Raw genomic sequence first — 21,592 nt, forward strand, 5'->3', positions numbered from 1 at the left:
CTGGTCTAGACCAGTGTTTCCCAACCACTGAAATGATCCAGTGTGCCGTGGAAGATTGTCTGGTTCCACCTGATTAGGTGAAACGCCGACCCTGAAGGCTCTAGCATGAGTAATGGTCAGAAGAAAGCAAAAAAGGTACACTGGGGACAAACCGAGCGCTTTCCACTACACCTGTTTCGCTGGGAAAAGTATCAATATGCTTTTTGTGACATTTTTGTTTGGTGGTGTGCCGTGCGATTTTTCTAATGGGAAATATGTGCCGTGGCTCCAAAAGGGTGGGAAACACTGGTCTAGGCAAGAACGTTTTCCCGTTGTCTTCCATAGACTGGGGAGTCTTTGTTCAACCACAGGTTTCGCCCCCTGGTGGCCTTGAAGCAGAATGCTTCCACTCATTTGTCTGTGGTTCAGAGTGTCTTCCAGTGTTGCCGACTTAGCAACTTTGTTGCTATATTTAGCGAGTTTTCAGACCCTTTGAGCGACATTTTTTGTAAAAAGCGACTAGCAACAGATCTGGCAACTTTTTCTGGTGTTATTGGAGGATTATTGACAGGTGGTGGACTTAGCTCGCTTGTTCACTTTGCAGCTCACAAAATCCTGCCGTCATTTCTGTTTGCTCGACTCTGTGGAGTCTGTGTCGGCGTCTGAGCTGTTGAACTTTGTGATTAGTCTAACCTGGCACGAGCTACTGTTTGAGACTGCTGAGGGACGGCTTGTGGGAGTGAGCTCAGGTGTCACGAAACGAATCAAATCAACAGGAATAATTTCACGTTTCATTGAAACGTCTGTTTTAAATGTGGCTCAAGGAAAACACAGAAATTAGCTCGCCGACCTGATCGCAGACGTTTTCAGCCTGACTAAATGCTCACAGAGACTGCAGCTTCGCTTTGTTTCTAAGTGAAGTTCTGCCAACTGTGAGTAAATGCCAGTCAGATAGCAGAGTGGCAACAGGCAGCCATCTGCTGTCATTACCAAAGTTTGTGCTGAAACAAAGTTTTCAGCTCGAGAAAAACGTTGGAGTTGGGCTCCAGACACAGCATCTCTTATTAAAATCACCTAAATTCAGTCTGCGCTATAATAAAAAGATAAATCCACACATAATGCAGTCCAAGGGAATCTACGTGTTGTTTGGTGTTTTGTTAAGAGCTAAAGAATCCGATGAACAGACAGATTTTCCACCTGCTGTTGGTCTCATTAAAAACTGAAGTCGGGAAGTCTGTCAGCTGAGCCTCATTGTGGATTTCCTTCCGACTGTTTTCAGTTTCCTGCAGGGAAGTAAAAATGTGTTGGAAGAGTTTTAACACACTTATCTGAAGAAGATGATGAGGAGAAGGAGCCAAGTGGGTGATGAAACAATCAGCTCGGATGACTGCGGAAAGTCGGGAAAAGCCTCCTCCTCACCATCGTCTTTGTTTCTGCCAGCAGCGTCAGTTCTGCCAGCTCGTTCAGCAGCCAGATGGCTGACGGAGCACCGCAGGTTTTTAACGGGCCTGGAAGAAGCAGTTCTGGCACACGAGGCGGCAGAGGGGCGAGATTTCACTCCGTAATGAAGTAAAACAGCTTCTTTTTTATCCTGCTGATAGCACAGGTTTGATTTTTAACAGCAGGAGAGGTTTTCATGCTGGAACTGAAGTGGGAACATGGTTCAGGAGCAGTATTTAAACACATTAAAGAATATGTTAACAGCTTGGCATGTCCCGGAAAATCCTGAAAAAAGGAAAACTGATCATCGCCTAAAAGCTGCAAGAAAATCAGATCCAGCACGAAGAGTAGGCTTGAACAAAGCTTTAAAAACGAGCAGGTGAGACACACAAAAGACAAAATTCAAAAAGAATTGAAAAAAGTCCACGACGGCCGGTGTCCCTGCAGGTCTTAGATCTGACCCTGGGCCAACACACCTGAAGCAAACGATTAGTTCATTACCAGGCCTCTGGAGAACTTAACATCTTGAGAAGGTAATTTAGCCATTAAATCAGCGGTGGTGGATCCAGCACACATCTAAAACCTGCAGGACACCGGCCCTCGTGGACTGGGATTGGTGACCCTGTTTTAAAGGCTCCGGAGAACCAGCAGACCTCAGCTGAGCCTGTCATGTGGGGATGTGGGGAAGAAGGACCCGGAAGCTGGACTCTTTAGTGAAGACAGTGTGTTTTACAGTGAGGTAAATAACAGATGCACACTAAATCCCCGTTGCTCCCTAGACTCCTGCGTGTGCTCCCCTCCGACGTCAGTGCTCGTGCTCCCTGCTGTCGTGTTCCTGCACACCCTGTGCGTGCCGTCCTTCTGGTTCCACCTGCAGGAAAACAGCAGAAGCAGCCGTCAACACTGACCCCACGGGCATACACGAGCTGCACTACCGTACACTGACACACGCTAACGTGGGATGTAACGCAATGATCCCGCGTCAGTGGGAGCGCCAACGCTCTCCTAAGCTCCCCGACGAGCCCTGATCAGCAGCAGGTGTGTGGCAGGGACTTCAGGTGTCATCCATCCAACAGCCACACCCGCAGACACACACAAATACACACACACACCCTGCCTACACATGCAATAAGTGGAACACAGACATGACAGCATTGTGCAGAAGACACACACATCACAAAATAATAATAATGCTACTGATAATAATTATAGTCCACACTGCTCACGGACCCCGAGTCCCCGGAACCGGGTCCGTGACAGAGCCTCAGCAGCTCGGTCACCACCCGAGCTTCAACAGGTGACGGTACAAACAAACTGTTTGACCCGAGCGGGAGGAACCACGGCGAGCCTGAAGAAGTGTGACTCTGCAGGGACGGGCGAGGATTTAAGAGTCCTGAGTGCTGATGGAGGGCGTGCTGCCTGTAGCGTTTAAAGTGGGGAGATGTGGGACCTTTAATCTGCTAAGCAGCCTGGTGGCAGATGATCCACAGCAGATTTACAATAGAATAGAATAGAATGGAATAGAATAGCCCTTTATTGTCATTGTATATGTACAACAAAGTTATGGGTGGTCCACTCCACAAAAATGTCTTAATTTACAAGAAATGTCACAATTTTCTTTGTCAGACAGCTTCCTGCTGAAAACCAACCATGTATGTACAGAAGTAGCTGTGTGTATTAACACTGTGTGTGTGTGTGTGTGTGTGTGTGCACAGATCATCTCCCAGAGGAAACTGTCCAAAGCTCTGCTCAGACCTGGAGGCACGGTGGGGAAAGCCATCATCACGGTGAGCCCCGCCCTCTCCTCCTCCCTGTTGCTTCTGTAGCGTCTCTATGGGCTCAAAATGTGGTCATAAATATTTTGTACTTGTAAATTGGTTTTGTCTGTGTAAAAAAGATTTGTGTGTGGACTTAGCCAAAAACCCTGCAAGTTACAAGTATGAATTTTGACCCTATTTTTCTTCCTTTCATCTGATTGGTCAATGTCATGTCAATCACAAATGTAACAATCCAATCAGAGAACAGATGGGTTTGGCTGTCGGAGGGGCGCTTTTTTGAACTGCAGGTCTTTGAAGGGAATAAATGCCCTTTTACATGCCAGCCCAGCGTTTTCCTTCATCACCACGAAGGAAAACAGTCTGTGGTCGTCCGAGTTTGGTGATTTTTATGTCACAGGACTACGTGTTTAATACTAATACAGTGTTTTGGAAATGACAGTCTTCGGCTACGTCCACACGTACACGGGTATTTTTGAAAACGGAGATTTTCCGTTTTCGTTTTAAAAAATAATCCCGTCCACACATAAAGGCAGAAATGAAGGAAAACGCTGCTATGAACATGCCAAAGCAGCAGGTGGCGCTATATTCCTAACCGTGTAGAAATGTTGGCCAATCAGAAGTCTAGAAGCCTCGGTGGGAAAAAGTAAACAAAGCTGGGGCATAGAAGCAGAACCGAGTCGTATGTGTGGAGGGACAGTAACTGTGTGTATATGTAAGCATTTAAACACTGCAGAGAGTAGAATTAACAGTATTGTAGAAATTCATTTCACCGAAACAATAACGTGGCGCACAGTGTGACGTCACAAAAGGCGCACACCTTTGACGCTGCGTTTTTTTCCGTTTTTCTCGTCCACACGTAAACGCAAAAACTGAGTTTTCAAAAATCTCCACCCTGGCCGGAGTTTTTAAAAATCTCCGTTTTCAGTGACCAAAAACGCCGTTTACGTGTGGACGGAAGGTGCAAACGCATAGAAAAATCTGCGTTTTCAAAAATACCCGGGTACGTGTGGACGTAGCCTTCATTACAAAGCTTTCTTCGTTATGAATTAGCATAGATGTTTTTATTGAACATTTGAAGAACCAGCAAAAAAAACAAGCTCTTGTAGAGGACAAAGTCAGAGATAGAAACTACAGGTGCATCTAGTGCAGGTAGAGCTGCTGCAAAAACCCAGAGCCCAGCAGATCGTTACATTTGTGATTGACATGACATTGACCAATCAGATGAAAGGAAGAAAAATAGGGTCAAAATTCGTACTTGTAACTTGCAGGGGGTTTTTTGGGCTAAGTCCACACACAAATTCTTTTCACACATACGAAACTGATTTACAAGTACAAAATATTTATGACCACATTTTGAGCCCATACGTCTCCTCCTCCTCTCACGGGGTTTTTCTCTGTCAGCTCTTTCCTCTCTGTGAATTTAAAGTTTGTTTCTGTGCCGTTTACACTTGGTGACTGCCAGACATTAAAGCCTCCATCAGACGGGGATTTTCATTGGTGTTCTGGTCGCAGCTCTGATAGCAGGGATCCTCTCAGCTGGACCGAGGACGGCCGGCGTCTGCTCCTCACACAGATTTGCTCCTTTATTTATCCCCAAATTCACAGCTGGAAAATCCCCCTCTGATGTTCCTCTTCACCTCTGTGCACACATGAAATGCTTCATGGGGATTTATTTCAAAGGGATTTCAGTGCAGGAAGAAGCTGCAGTTACAGAAAATTAAAGCTTTTGTTGCGTTTCCTTCGCCCCTCCCTCCTTTTGATCCTGTCCCCTTCTGTCCTGTCTCCTTTTCCCCCTCCTATCCTCTTCCCCTGTTTCCTCTTCTTTCCGTCTGCAGATGAACTCTGTGTTTTCATGAAGATAAACGGTGTGTTTGTGTTGTTTGCATGTGTGTAGCGATGTGACATCTCTCCACGTGTGATCTGTGATCAGCTGTTGTCTGAATGCCATCCGTCACCATGTAAACATGTCAGCAATTCAGCAGGAAACCGACGTTTATGATAAACGTTCATCAGGTTTGAGATCTCTGGTTTTATCAGGACTGGTGAGTTATTCAGTTGATTGGAGGCCTTGTTAGCCTGATGTTGGTCTATAAATGCGTCTCTTCCTCATTAGTCAAACAACATATTTCACCCTGCCCAGGAAATGAGCTGTGATGCTTTCAGTCTGTGGGTTCAATTTGCTCAGCTGTTTGTTTATCTGCCTCGTAATATGTCGTCTTAATGAATTTTGCAGGGATTATGTTGTTGGGCCTTTTTCATGTTTACAGCTGGATTTGACTTACGCTGCACGCTGCATTGCTGGCTGTGCTCGGGCTGCGCCGTGCTTTATCCAGCTAGAAGCTGCTGAGGTGCAGCTGCTCAGGAACTGTAGTGATGCTTTCAGACAAACTGCTCTCCTCACGTCTGTTTATCCTGGCAGAAGCTCAACACTCGCGTCAGAATTTTCCACAAACTGCTAAAAGTAGCAGAGAGACACAGACTAAGGAAAGCAGTATGTAGATGTCGGATGTCCCCACTAAGATGCAAAAACGTCTGTTTGTTTTGAGCATTGTGTGTTTTGACCTCGGGGTGAATTTGCTGTGATGCTGGACGGGCATCAACATCTGCTTCTCTGAGATCATCGCTAAAGTCTGTCCTCCTTGGAACTGTTAACACATCCGAATGATTCAGACCAACAAACATTTACAGAGGAGCTCACACTGACAGAGGAACACTTAAGTTAAGTCCCTCTGCCTGGCTGCAGGGAGCCTGTGCTTAGTTTTTCACAGTGTTTCTGCATTTTGACTTAACTTTTGTTAAAAAATGTTACAATGTGTCATGTGTTGGTTATTTTTTATTGCCCTAAGACATGTAAGGACGTCTTATGTCCTGACATGCAAAATATGCACTTCCTGTTTCACTAACCAGTCCAGAACATGATGTCAGTGTTGGTGTGGAGTACAGGAAATGAGCCCAAGTAAAAATGAAGGCGAGCTGTTTATTGGCTCATTCAAAACTGAACAAATCCACAAAACCCAGCAGAGCAGAGAAACCAGCAGCAGCTCAGACAGGTGAAGACAGCAGAGGTGGAGCAGGTGGTCGGTAAGGATGGGAAAACAGGAAAGACAACGTAACCTTCAACCTGTGTTGGAGAGCAATGGAGTGTCAGGGACGTGCGGCTCTTTAAATCACCATGGCAACGTATGCTGAACACATGTCCTGGTCTGGAGCACGTTATGTTCTCTTCACCTTACAGTGCAAAGCACCTCGAGGTGACAGCTGGTATGATCTGCTGCTAAATAAATAACAGTGAACTGGACTGTGTGCAGCACGAGTGCCGGCTTCCACCAGGTTAGACTTTATGCTCATCTCAGCCGTTCCCCTGAGAGCGTCTGATGAAGCAGTCGATGCTCAGATGATCCGTTTTCTGTAGAGGAAGAGGAATGAGTGCCAAACTGCCTTTTTATGTGACTGAAGCAGAGACAGCATCATCACTGACTGGATGTTTCAGAGCAGCTCACACAAAGAAAGCTGTGAAACTTCATAGTTTACTCCTCAGGAAGTAGCACACAGGCAGGCATGGACAGACGGGTGAGAGGTCTGAAAATGGAAGCCAAAACTCAACAACTCCACATCAGTCAAACAACAATGAAACCAGGATTCAAAAATACAAAGCCCCGAGAGCCTGACATCACATGGCTCCACCCTCTGATCAGCTGTATGCTAAACGAGGAGCTGGAGTCACTCCGGTGCACAAACTATGAAATTATTGTGTAAGAAAAGAAAGTCGGACCCTGAAACTCTGTTGGTGCTTTATGCATAAAGAGGATTTGAAACTAATGACTGAAACTCCTGAGAAAACGGCTTACTACGCCTGTTATACAGTCACACGTTGCTGCAGTCATTGGAGTCGCCCCCTGCTGGTCACTAGCAGTAATGCATGTGTACACTTAGCTTCACTTCTTAGAAGCAGAAGCTGCGTCTGCAGAGCGGCTGTCATCGGAAACCTTCTGCTGTTCTGCACTAAACCTGCCGCCCAGGTGTGGCAGCATCACGTTACCATGACAACAGGCCGTATAGCCACACTTTTTTATAACTTCGTCTGGGTTTATGCAGCGGGACAGTGACAACGCTGCCCGCATCAGGAAATGCTGGAAGTCGCAGCTTTAACCTGTAAAGGTTTCCCTGTGTGTCTGCAAGCATTAGACTCCAGAACGTTGTTTTTCTGATTCGCCACGTGCTGCGTTTTCATCTGCAGCAGCGCGCGCACTTTCCCCGTTAGCCTGACTGAGCACTTTCAGCCTTTTGCTTTACATTTCCTCGACTTTGATGCTAAAAGTTGCTCATTGTTTTGGAGGAGCTCCCAGAGCAGGGTGGCTCGTTTGATCTCACAGAGTCTGATCTGAATATTCAGAGTTTGTTGTTGAGTTGATGGCTGCACCCTGGCTTCATAATGAGGCTCTTATCAAAGGGAAAATGTGCTTTCAGATCACAGCAGAGGAGCTGACGGGCAACGACGACTACATCGAGCTCTCCTTCAGCGCCAGGAAGCTGGATGATAAGGTAAAAACTGCACCTGGACCAGGACCCCCCACTTACCTCCTGAATGTCTTTCTCTTTATTTTGTCCAACAATTTAATAAATGTCACTTTTCAATTCTTTTGTTTGTTTGTTTGGTTGATTTTTTTTGTAAATAGAATTTTAATTAAATTCTATAATAAGGTAAGAAGGGCATGGGCAGTGTTTGGGCTGCGGCTCTGTTTAGTTTGTTTTTTTATGTCAGACGTTACCTCAGTGACATGCGAATTTATCGTCTAATGCTAGTTAGCTTGATTAGCAAGCTGCTTATTTATTTATTGATGCAACGCACAGATGCTTCGCTAATTAGTGCAAAATAACTAAAAAATAAAACCACTGAATAAGATTCAACTCCAAAATACAAAATTTTAGGATTTAAGAATTATAATGTTTGTAAGATAAATACATTAAAAGCCTCCTGCAGGACACATTATGTCCAGTTTAAGTAATCCTAGGATTGGATGAGGCTCCACCTGCGGAAACCTTCCTATTAAAGTGACTGAATTATCAAGTTGGAGGACCTCACCAATCTCTGCGAACTGTTATAAATGGGGAAAGTCTCCATAAAGTTTACTTCTGCTGCAATTTTTAAACATGGGGGAGTATGGGGACGGACTCACTGCTGGAGCCTCTGGTGGACGTTAGAGGAACTGCAGGTATTGGCTTCTTTTTCAGCAGTTTGCAGAACATCTGCACCAGCTCAGCTGCAGCGTTTCAAAGTACATAATATAAATACAACAACAAACAGAACTTTGGAAAGCTAAGTGTACTCTAAGTAGTTATAGTGCGTCTGCCCCATACACCACACGGTCACAGGAAGACCTTTTTAGTTTAGGTTAAATGATGAAAAGTAAAAAACATAAATAGTTTTTGATGCATGTATCAGTGTTTTGCATTAATGAGAAATGACACATCCTGATAGCATTGTGTGGGGTTACAGTACTCAGAGCTCACAGGGCTAACATTCAAACAGCCACCGTGAACATGAGTGGGAGTCATCAGTCACTGCAGGAGTCTCAGGCATGGCGGGCTCTGAAACCCACGCCACAGAGTGTAACCACAGCATCAGTGAAGTAATGATCACAGCGACAGGGTAAACATCACAAGCCTGAGAGTCGCTGACGCTTTCTGTACTTACTGAATGAAAGCATTACTCAGTGGTTACGTTCATAACGCAACACAATCACCTCTGTCAGCAGATTTTAAAACGTTTCATGTTAAAGCAAACTAAAAACAAAGAAAAGAAACAAGACGCATTTAAAAACTGATCCAAGTCTGGAGACGTCAGTAAAAATCCAGAAGACCGAAACTCCGCAGAGGAAAACAGACAAAGGAGTTTTAATTATTACGATTATTTAAACCTTTAAACATTCATAATGTGATTTCTTTTTTTTTTGAACAGGGGAAAATAATCAATATAATTACATACAGGAAGTCCAATCCAAAACAGGACATCAGCCAACTATCAAAGTAAAGCAGAGACAGCTGCACACCAAACACAACGACAGAGGCAGAAAACACAGAAACACCAGAATAACCAGAAAATCACAACACAATCTATCACTAACACTACTGATCAGAATGATATTGGTAAAACTGAACCTCATCACTAGAACAACAACTAAGAAGTGAAAACAGGAACCAAAAGCGTCTAATATCACAAAAACTTATTAAAACTTCACTGAAACCAAACCAGGTTTTTATAACTTACCTGTTTATTATTGTGGGCGTGGCCTCTTTGCCTGACAGATGGGTCCCGACACTGAGACGTCTGAATGTTGTTGTGCCCTGGAGCATGTTAATGTAATCACATTACACAGATAATGTGCAGCTTTAGCTTTCCGATCCATGACCGTGGATTCAGCTTGCTGACTAAGCTAGCTATGGTTAGCTGATATTGTTAGCCTCGTGCTCATTTTAGCTCCAATAAACCAACATGTGACAGCAACAACTCTAAACTCAAGGATCCAAAATGTCCACAAACCATCTGGTGGCTACGTCCATCTTTTATATCCAGTCTGTGCTGGTTTGGAAACAGACTGTGGACAAACACCAGGGGGCGCTGCATGTAAAGCCAGTATGAACATGATCAGACTGGATGTCCCGACTGTGTCTCTGGTGTTTGCAGTGAACTCTGCGTTTGTACTTTTAGGACTTCTTCAGTAAATCGGATCCGTTCCTGGAGATCCACAGACTGAACGATGACGCCACGCTGCAGCTCGTCTACAGAACGGAGGTACAAACACACATCGACACACTCGCGTCCTCCACTCACACAAACACCACCGTTAACATTAAAGGCTGAATTATTCAAACTGGATTCAACACATCATCCTATCAAAAACAGTGGAATACAGCAGTCCACTTGTTTACTATTATTAATAATAATAATGCTTCGTGGTTAGTTTTGGTGTCATAAAAGTCATGTTTTGTAATCTGGTTCATGGTTCTTCATGTGAACAGTGAGTTCAACTTTAACTTGTTTCTACGACTTTGCTTAGATGGACTTTGGTGACCTGGTAGGTGAATGTTCCCCCAGAGGTATTTCTTGGCTGACTCATTGTGTTGATCTGATTTTCAGCCTTCTGTGTGTCTGCTGTGTCTCTTTGGGTCATGCAAGCTTTGCACTCTCCACCTCCCTCGGTGGGATTCAGGCGGACGGAGAGTTGGAAAAGACAACATATACTCGAAAGAGAGAAACTTGCTTCTGAGAGCATTAAAGCTCTCAGTCAATGCAGTTTTGTTTATATATATGTAAGCTGCCGAGTCGTTAGCTGTAGCTGCACAGCTGGGATTCCTCTCATCCGTCAGCACATTGAGATTTTTCAACAGGTCCCACAGAGCAACAGTCCTCCCCAGCTGACAGCAGGGACATCCTTTCTGATTACTTCCTCCCGTCTCCAATTTAGCTCCTTGCCTGCGGCTCAGTGTGAAAAAAGCAGGCCGCTGTCAGGCAACAAGTTTCCCTGGATGGAGGCTGTGCTTCCATCACATGATCGTAGAAGGTCATGCAACAAGTTGACAGCTGCTTCCAGCTCCCAGCTGCTTCACCATGCGTGGTTATTATAAAGCTGGAGAGCAGGGTTCGACATAACCAGTGGCCCCATAAAAGCTGCTGATTGGCTAGCTGCTGGGCAGGGAGTGTTTCCACCAATCAGTTTGGAGCAAGCCCTCAGTACCAAAAAGTTTCTTTCTTGCAGTCAGCTGTCGGTTTGCACATTTAAGGAAGTCTCTGACCTTATCGCTCTTAGTGGCATGGAAACACGAGGAGAGCGTTTCTCTTACACCTGTGAGTAAATGAAATCCAGGCAGACTTAAATGAGCCAAAGATGGAAGAAAAATGTGTTAAAGCATCATTTTAATTAACACAACACACACTTCCAGGAAACACACCAGGCTGGAAAAGCGAGGATGACTCCTTTCAGCCAGCGGTTCTCCTCAGAGCTGCTGCAGGTTTACACCGTTTAGGACGCAGCAGGACGCAGCAGGACGCAGCGCTCCGCTGAGACGCAGCGCGAGCTGTTTTTAGACCTGACCTTGCTCTGTGTTTGTCTCTCTCAGACCGTCATGAATAATCTCAATCCTGTGTGGAAAACCTTCAAAGTTTCCCTCAACTCGCTCTGCAGCGGAGACCATGAACGCAAACTGCAGGTACTCACACACACGCACGCACACTTTGACTAAAGATCACAGTCCACCACACACACATTCCCACAGCTCCTTATTCCTCACAGCCACTGGGCTGTGGGAGGAACCCACTCAGGAACAAGCAGAACACAGAAACCTGCGAACATCATTTCCAGAGACCTTTCACTGACAGTTAAACGGTGTTAAAACCAACAGTTTTTGCACATTTTGCTGAAACTGAACTCGATTTGGAGAAACATCAAAGTCATTAGACGCTCTGCTGTTCATCCACTCTGCAAGCAAACCAAAGGTCATGACCCTGACCACAAACAAAGTAACAATCTGTCCTTTGAAGTTTTAACAGTTATATGTAAAGTCTATAAAATGAGGCAAATTGATGCTAATTAGTGTTGAGCGAGCTGGATTCTCTTCAGGCCTCTGACCGTCACAAAAGGAGCTTATTGATGATTTTTGGCTCACCTGCACTTTCATATAGACAAAGAAAAAATTGAACCTCCGAGGAAGTCAAGGAGCATTGTAGGATTTCATCCAACTATGATCACACATCACACTGCGAGACGGAAACTGACACATCAGTGCTGAACAGCAACAATTCCCTTAAGGCAGGATGGACAGATAGATGGAGAAGGCTACGTTCACACTGCAAATCCGACTTTTCTGACCCTCTGCGACACATCTAAATGGCCTGTATTTATATAGCGCTGTACTAGTCCCTAAGGACCCCAAAGTGCTTTACACATCCTGTCATCCACCCATCCACACACACATTCACACACTGGTGATGGCAGCTACATTGTAGCCACAGCTACCCTGGGGCGCACTGACAGAGGCGAGGCTGCCGGACACTGGCGCCACCGGGCCCTCTGATCTATCCGATCGTGCTATGACAGGGTGAACGGCACAAATCCGATATTTTCAAATCCAACCTGGGTCACTTTGGTATGTGGTGCTGAATCTGATACATATCCGATGTTTCAGAAAGCGGCTGCTGTTTGATGGTCATGTCGCATTAAATCCGTCACTGACACAAGACAGACGCCGATTATCAGCCTCTGCACGGAGGTAGCAGCCACTGCTCAAACACACGATGAACTATTTACAAGAATTTATTCACAGAAATTAGATTCAAGGTTAACACAAGAATTTACACGAGTAGAAGCGACACAGGGCAGGGGACCGTGGGAGATCGAGGCCAGGAACTGATTAATCACGGGGAGGCACAAAGAGAGCGACAGAACGGAAACTTGGCAGGTTTAGACAGTCTTGATCTGAGGGAGGCGTCCATGAGAGTGTCGTATGTGGGGAGATAACACGTTGAGATGTGGAGGTCCTGTTCCCCTGAGGGCATGATATGACAGGCAGGAGGGCAGGCAGGTAATCGAGCTGATCATTGGGCAGACTGTAGAGGAGAAAGCAAACTGAAGCAGCGCCAAAGAGTGAACACAGCAGGAGGTGAATCCGGTGGAACGCCAAAGGCAGCAGGACAAACTGGGGAGGACTGGAAGGAAGTGCTGGTTTATAAACCGTCCTGCTGATTGAATGAGGCGCAGGCGAGATGATGGAAGCTCCGGCTCCGAGGACGGATCCTGGGATACAGCCCACACAGACAGGAAAACAGACAGTTATCACTGAGTGATTTTTCCTTCTCGTCGTTTGTCTGGACCCGACGTCGAGACTACACATGGAGCAAAGAGTCCTGGGAGATGTTTCATCATAAAGCCAGACTTTGATCTTCTGACAGCTGATGAAAGGACAAAAACCTCTTTTTATAAATGTCTCCATGTGGCTGCAGTCAGAGCTGCTTTTACTTCCACTGCTGAGTTCGTCCCTGTGCTGCGACCCTGTGCACACTCGTCATGTCCTCACAGGTTGCAAGTGCACACAGTCTGCTGTCTCTTGTGTCAGTCGATGGATGTTGTGGCTCCAGTCTAAATGCAGACGTCTGATTGGCTGCAGCAGCAGGTCAAACTTCAGTCAGCAGGGAAACAAAACTTTTCATTCTTTGTTTATTCGAGTTTTACTGACTGCTGGAATTTTTGCACATTTCCAAACTAACTTTGCATCGACTGCTTCACCGAGTCTCCTGCATCTTTTCTGTTGCTTGTAACCTGAAACTACGGCTCCGTTTGTCCCAGAGACGGGAGGTTTTTACCTGACAGAGCCGAGTGACTCCAGAGGAACACATCCATCATCGCTCTTCCTGCCCTCTATTCACTATCCACCATTTTTGACCCGAATTTCCTTCAATCAGTCACGGGGGCCAGAGGCTGGACCCCTGTCAGCAGCACAGAGATGAGGTTTGAGGAGGTCAGCCACCTCCAGTGAAATGATCAGCAGCAGGACAGCGGGATGTCCCGAGGGGAAATGGATCCAAGGAAATGATGAATTTTAGATTGCTGCAGACTGGGGGAGGGCTCCTGTGATCAGAGGGCAGCCTGTGCTTCCAGTTCCAGCTTACTCCCTGCAGAAAATATAAATGTGTTTTAATAGAAACCTTTTTGTAATACGGTGTAATTCCAAAGTTTACAGTTTGTGGTTCTAATTTCTTTAATTTCACGAGGATCTCAGAGTAGAGCTGCTGCTCTTCCACGTAGAAAGGAGCCCTTTCACGTGCTTCAGGGTCTGAGTGAGGTGTTTCCAGGAGGAAGGAGATGTTTCAGGCATGTTCAGCAGCTCCTGAGAGGAGACCCGGGCCCTGCTGGAGAGATGATAACTGTGAGGAGACGAGGTCCGGGTATCTCCATTTGAATGTTGGAGCTGGAACGAGATACAAAGCAAAGAATAGATACAATTTCTGCTAATTTATGACATTATAATCCCAAGTGTTTTCTGATAAGTGAACAACTTTAAATAAGTTTCCCCCTGAATATTTCCTCCCTCCAGTCCAGCAATCTTGCGTGCGGTTGTTCCGTCTCTGCTAAACCTCCCACAGCCGTCACACTTCACACACAGTTTTTGGAGAGGCGCCTGCAGCGGTGGGACGGTGGAGGAGTGAGTTACATGGATGACACAGAATTACAAACCAGAGCCTTTTTAATCAGCGAGATGTTTCCTTAAGGTGTCAATCACACGTAAGCAAATATTACAACTGCGCCGTTGGAAATTACTGTTGGACATGTTGATGGTAAAGTTAAGACAGGAGGAGGGAGCCGGCTCAGGTGGTACAGCGGGCTACCCACTAATTTCACAGCTGGCGGTTTAATCAGCTCCTGCTGCCCGCTGGCCTCCGGCTGGTTCAGCCGGGAGGAGAACCGGTTTACTTTTACAACAAAACATTGTTTTCTTTCTGACTGTTTCACATTAAAAGCATGACGTGCACTCACAGCCACTATGACTTACCTCCACATTTCTGTTACCTCTTCTGATTCAAATTAAAGTTCAGCAAACTGCAGTTTAGAAAATGCAGGAATTTATAAAAAAAAGATTTCAAAGTAAGAAAAAAGAGCCAGCTAATACAGACGAGGCGCCGAGGGTCAAATTATGGCAAAACACTTTTAAAAAGCTTAGCAGATAAAATGGAAACGTTGACTTTAAATCTGATCTACTCCACGCACACGGGGATTTCACTGACTGCATAAATCACAGCCACGTTTAAGACCTCCCTCACTAAAACCCTGCTTTCTTCTTAGTGGGCGAATTCTGGAAGCTTACCGAGGGGCAGCAGGCAGGCTGTTTGTGTCTTTACTTGTTAGAACTGAGCTGCGATCCTCCAGCAAGACTTTCAAAATAAAAGCGATCGCACTGTTCTCAGATTGATCAAGAAAAACTGCTACGATGCCCAAACACTGATAACACAATCTGCTATTAATGAGAAACAGGAGGAGGAGCCAGTGCACTGAAAAACAGGAAGTACTCTCAGGTGTAATCCTTACAGCTGGGGAGGAGCTGAGAATAACTCTTGAGATCAGCAAACAGGCAGGTAATATTAAAATTCACCTGCAGACATGAATCCCGTCCGAGTGGAGGTTTGTTATCGTTACCTGAAGCCATTTTCATCAGAGCCTGTGCGGCTGTCAGGTTAAAGCTGCACAGAGACGAATAGAGATGGACTTTATTAAATGGGGTCAGACAGAGGCAGGCTTATAGCTGCTGGATATCATTTAATGGGTTCCTGAAGGGAGACAAATAAAGGTGATTAATAACTCATCGGCAGCTTTAGCAGACTGAAGCAGGCTGTTTGCTTCATGTTGTTCTGCTTCAGGCTGAAAACCTGCTGCTTCTAAAAGCTCATTTAGCGCCGAGGCCCAGTTACTGCGCCTAAACATCCGTCATCGAGGAGAAAACCTTTCAAATTAAAATGCTGCTCTGATATTAATGTTTTATTTTTCCTGTGAGGTGAACACAGATGTGGGGGAGGTTTCTGTTACATGAACAGCCCTGTGTCTCATAGCTCCAAACACCTGGATAAAGCTCAGTGTTGTAATTATCTGTTTACAGCTGCAGTGAAAATCCACCCGAGCTGGTACGATGCAGAGACTGGCCGCACTAGCTAACTTCCTGCTAATTACATTTTAGTGCCTTTAGCCAAAAGACAGAAGAGCAGTCGTCGGCTGGGCGACGTATCACAGGCAGCGGTTCACCACTGTGACGCCCACACAGAGTTTTTGCACCAACAGGGTGATTCCCAGATTTCTGTTAGCTGAAAATGTGGCAAAGGGGGGCGTGGGAGGGCTAAAAACTATCTAGATAATAGGAACAACATCTAACGTTTATGTTCTTAAAAAATGTGAAAAATTCAGCAAAGACCTCACACAGGACTGAGGAGATTCATCTGCTGTTCACTGTTCACCCATCAGAAATGTTCTCAGAGGAAGAGCGCCTGTCAGGAAGCCATTCTTAGTGAAGAGAAGTGGGAGGAAAGGCATTCTTGGTTCAAATCATCATCAGTATGTATGGTAAATGGACCAATTCTTATATAGTGCTTCTCTGATCTCCTTAAGTCCCAAAAGGTTGATTCTGTTCATCTGGACGTTTCAGTGGGAGAAATGTTTCAGGCTCAGCTGGCTGCAGGTTTCCAACCTTATGAACAGCACATTTGCACCACTGAATGAACTTTTTATGAGGTTAGGGAAACATGCAGTCAGCTGAGCATGCATCAAGATACTCTACTTAAGCACTTCATGTCTCGTGACACGTCTCATTCGCCAGTAGCATTAGAGATCTTATCAAAATTCATAGAATTACAGATGCTGAAAAGAATAGTCAGGTGTTGAGCCACCAGATGCAGTAACATCTGGAAACATCTGATTGACAGCAGCTTCATTTTTCACCGTGACAATGATCCAAACACACCGTCTGTGGAAGCATAGATAGATGAAGGTTGTTAGAATTGTACAAACAGGTTTCATTAAATCGCTGCACCTGCTGTTCATTTTTCTTACAACAGATAGAGAAGTGAGACTTGGCTCAAGATTCTTGCACAGTGCTGTTCATTAGGCAAGGTAAAGTCTTTATAGCTGCACAATAACTTATACCCTGTATTATAACATCATGAGTCCTAACTTCAATTCAATTCAACTTTATTTACACAGCGCCAAATCACAACAACAGTCGCCTCAAGGTGCTTTACATTGTAAGGTCGACCCTACAATAGTACATACAGAGAAAAACCCAACAATCATATGACCCCCTATGAGCAGCACTTTGGCGACAGTGGGAAGGAAAAACTCCCTTTTAACAGGAAGAAACCTCCAGCAGAACCAGGCTCGGGGAGGGGCGGGGCCATTTGCTGTGATTGGTTGACGTGAGAGAAGGAAGACAGGATAAAGACATGCTGTGGAAGAGAGACAGAGGTTAATAACAGATATGATTCAATGCAGAGAGGTCTGCTAATACACAGTGAGTGAAGAAGAAGTGCATCATGGGAATCCCCGGCACTTCCCCCCTAACTTAATGTTAAAAACGTTTTTGTGAAGTTGGACCCTTTACACACAAACAAGACACATCATCATCATCATCATAGTTTATTTATATAGCACTTTAAAAACACACAAGGCCGACCAAAGTGGTGAACAATAGAAACATAATAGATCCCATAAGAATAATAAATACGATAAAATAATAAACATAGCAAAAACAATAAAATACAAGTCAGTCAACCACTGAGTCAAAAGCCAGTGAATAAAAATGCGTTTTCAATCTGGATTTAAAAACCAGCACTGATGTCGATCGCCTAATGTGAAGAGGAAGATTATTCCAAAGCTTAGGACCCACGATAGAGAACGCTCGCTCTCCTCTCAGTTTCAGCCGTGATTTGGGGACTGAGAGCAACAGCTGCTCAGCTGACCGGAGCGAACGAGTGGGGACATAGGGCTTCAGCAAATCAGACAGATACGCAGGTGCCAGACCATTGAAAGATTTAAAAACCAATAAAAGAACTTTAAAATGAATCCTAAATTCGATTGGAAGCCAGTGCAGGGAGGCCAGGACCAGAGTAATGTGCTCAAATTTCCTTCTACCAGATAAAAACCGTGCCGCAGCATTTCTGGACTAGTTGCAGGCGTGTCAGAGTGCCCGGTCCAACCCCTGTTAAAAGGGAGTTACAATAATCCAAGCGTGAGGTTATAAAAGCATGGATAACAGTCTCCAAGTCACGCCTTGAAAGAAAAGGTTTGACCTTCGACAGACGCCTGAGTTGATAGAATGACGATTTCACCACCGCATTCACGTGGCCATCAAAGGTAAGTGCAGAGTCGGTTTTTAACCCAAGATTGGTAATCGAGCTGTTCAGGTGAGGGGTCAGAGCAGCAAGGTCAACATCAGGGATATCAGAGGAACGATTCGGGCCGAACAGAATTGCTTCCGTTTTACGTTCGTTAAAATTTAAAAAGTTTAGAGCATCCATGACTTAACATCACTAAGGCAATCAAGCAGGAGTCTAATTGTGGAGCTATCAGAACGACTGAAAGGAAAATAAAGCTGGCAATCATCAGCATATAGATGAAATGAAACTTTGTGTTTACGAAAGATCGCACCCAGTGGCAGGAGATGAAAACAGTAATGGCCCAAGAATAGATCCCTGTGGGACACCCCACGGCAGAGGGGCCACAGAGGACGATGACGAGCCCACCTTAACACAGAAGCTCCTGTTTGACAGATATGATTTTATCCACAGGAGTGCCAAGCCAGAAATGCCCACACAAAGCTGTAATCGAGAGATCAGCAGGACGTGATCCACTGTGTCGAATGCAGCAGTCATATCTGGTAGTATAAGCACTACGTGTTTACCACAGGCCGTCGTTACCAGGATATCGTTCATAACCTTTATGAGAGCTGTCTCTGTGCTATGAAACGGCCTAAAGTCGGACTGAAAAACTTCAAACATCTGAGAGTTGTTTAGATAATCCATCAGCTGAGTGTGAACAACCTTTTCCAAGATCTTACTCAGAAAAGGAAGTTTAGAGATGGGTCTACAGTTTGACTGAACTGAAATATCTGAGCCTGGCTTCTTAAGTTAGGGGTGAATAACTGCTTAAACTCGCTTGGTACTTGACCTGACAAGAGGCTGGTATTAATTAGGTTCAGAATATGTGGTCCAAAAGTAGGAAACACCTCTTTCAGAAAACGGGGATGAGCAACATCATTCGGAGAACCACACGGGTTAGCAGTTAACACAAGCTTCTCAAGTTCAGGTAGAACAATTGGTTGGAAAGCAATAAGCAAATTTAAACAGGGAACATCTCAGCCGGGTCAACAAAAGATAAAGTGGAGGGTCTCAAACCGGCAACCTTATCCACAAAGAAATTAAGAAACTTATCACACATAACCTCAGAAGACTGCAAAAGAACACGATCCTCTGCGTTCAGTACAGAATTTATGGTATTATACAAAACACGAGGGTTGTGTGAATTAACAGCAATAAGTTGTGAAAAATAGTTTTGAGTTTTTGGCGGTCTTTGCTGCCCTCTGGTAAGCTTTCCAGCTCGCCTTAAGAGCTTCCAGAGAGATGTAGAGCCTGTCCTTTTTCCATCGCCTTTCACATCTAATGGCTCGAGTAAAATCGGTTAGCCAAGGACTGGCCTTGGGTTTACACTGCCTGAGTCTTAGAGGTGCAACAACAGAGTCCAGATGAGAGAGTAATCCGTCTACGGAGGACGACTCAGAGGGACTGGACACAAGTTGTTCAAATCGCGTTGAAAAATGCTCAGCAGCATCTGAGCCGAAGGCTCGATAGCATCGCGTAGGTGCACGGACGTGGTGACACCACTTCTTTACAGTGGGACACAGACACTCCCCTCCGACTGTCACTGTGAACATATAAAGAGTCACGTTCACTTCCCAGCACACCTGTTCACCCCGCCCCTGCGCCGCCCCGGGAGCTCGCTGCGTCACCCCTCCTCTGCAGCCGGCCAGAGACCACACCCACGCCACAGTTTTATTTTAGTACAGATGTGAAGATATTTGACACACCTAGAAAGAATGAGTGATTTTACAACAAAGCAGCAGAAAATGATCCAAAATGCTGAAGAAAGAAGAAATACTAAAGATAAGTTATCTGCAAACTCAGGACGAAAACATTTAAGATCAGCAGGATGAGAAAGGAGCGAGCGAGCAGGAACAGCTCGCATTATTGTTGCGTGACACCGGCTGCCGGTTATCGACGTTAAAGGTGAGGCTGCTCTCTGAGACAGGACATCACAGGTCTCAGGATTTGGGTGATGCATCCTCTGAGCTGCTAATGCAGCTGAGTGAATGAAGCCGTGAGTGCGACAGCTCATTAAAACTCTCAGCGTGTCGCCTCTCAGGTAGATGAATAGAAAGCGCTGCGATCCCTTTTCCTCTCTTTAATCCCGGATGGCTCTGCTAATTTGTGCAAAGAGGAGGTTTTTACACAGCTGCTGCCGTCTCTGCTGCTGCTGATCTTCAGTATAATGAGGAGGGAAGGACACACACACACATTTACACCCAGAAATAATCAGGCTCACAGTAACGTGTGCATATAAAAGCAGATGCAGATTTACCCACACTGATCTAATTTGCTCGCACACTTGACTCCAGATGTTTGCGACTCATCCCTTCAGCAAACACAGACACGTTTTTACCAAAGTCGAGTAGTTCTTCAAAGCTTCGACGAGTGTTTGGGCTCATTACTGCCGCAGGGCGAATCCTTCTCAGAGATCAAAACAGAGGGTGGAGGATGTCTCTGAAGGATGGTCAGATTTGAGTCTGTGTGGGTTTGATGTGGGGTTGTATCGTCTTCTGTTTCTGTCACTAATCCCTGAGATTCATCAGGAAATTCAGCTTTTCCACAGTCCTCCACTGGTAGACGTCCTCTGAGCCCACAGGAGGGTTTGTACCTGTTTCTGAGGATGTTCCTGATCTTCTGATGATGAAGGTGCTCATGGCCCAGACAGTAGAATGGCTCATTTGTTGCACAGGTTCTGCAGTCGTGTCTAACTGGGAGTAGGTCAATGAGTTAAACCTGCAGAAGACAACCACACGTGGTACTTTTAAAGAGCGGGGAGCTGGTCTGCTTGGACCTCCTTCGACTCCATCGCCCACTCTTTCACGACATTAACGCTCGGGAAATTTGGGCACAGCTGAGGCTCGGGTGGGCTGAGGATCTCATCTGTGCTTTGTGTGGATGATGATGTTCAATTTGCTCATGTTTAGACTCACGCTGGTGGTCTGCAGCTGAGTGTGAAGAACTCTGATGGTGAAGTGTGGGCATGAAGGCAGCGATGTAGATCTCACCAACGGCCTCGAGCTGTGGCTGGTGAACGAAAGAATGAGATGGTTCATACAAATGATGGAGGTGAGCTTCCTCTGAAGGGCGTCTGGGCTCAGCCGTAGACACGAGCTCAGACTCTCTGAAGAGCTGGTTGGATCAGGAGACCGAGGCCCATGGTTTGTCTTTCCTTTTTCAGGTTTAGCCTCTAAACTCACCTGATTTAGTTGCTGTTAATTGCATTCATCAGTTTTCAGCTGGAAGCTTGAGGCACAGATGTGAACCACAGCTACAGGTTGGTTTAGCTGGAGAAGCTGCTGAGGAGGAGTCAGTCTGACCTCTGACATGATCAGCATCAGCGATCTGCTTCGTTCTGACGGATGACGCAGAAACATAGTCAAACCTTTTTACATGTCAGAACGTTTCTAAATCCTCAAACTTCCCGAGTGTTTCCAGGATTACAGAGCTCCTGTGTAGAGCCTCTGAGCACGCACTGGGAAAACAGTGACTCATGAAACTCTAA

The 21,592-nt window shown here is 45.5% G+C and overlaps 1 protein-coding gene across 1 annotated transcript in view; it reads left to right on the forward strand.

The window, feature by feature from the left end:
- cpne4a (copine IVa) overlaps nucleotides 1-21,592 on the forward strand; it is a 100,037-nt gene that overhangs the window by 46,724 nt on the left and 31,721 nt on the right. Inside the window, exons 4-7 of the mRNA XM_014410940.3 lie at nucleotides 3,135-3,206; nucleotides 7,665-7,739; nucleotides 9,907-9,990; nucleotides 11,316-11,405. Coding sequence (XP_014266426.1) covers nucleotides 3,135-3,206; nucleotides 7,665-7,739; nucleotides 9,907-9,990; nucleotides 11,316-11,405 — 321 coding nt within the window. The remainder of the gene's footprint in view (nucleotides 1-3,134; nucleotides 3,207-7,664; nucleotides 7,740-9,906; nucleotides 9,991-11,315; nucleotides 11,406-21,592) is intronic.

The sequence above is a fragment of the Maylandia zebra genome, linkage group LG1, assembly GCF_041146795.1.
Source record: "Maylandia zebra isolate NMK-2024a linkage group LG1, Mzebra_GT3a, whole genome shotgun sequence".
NCBI lineage: Eukaryota > Metazoa > Chordata > Actinopteri > Cichliformes > Cichlidae > Maylandia > Maylandia zebra.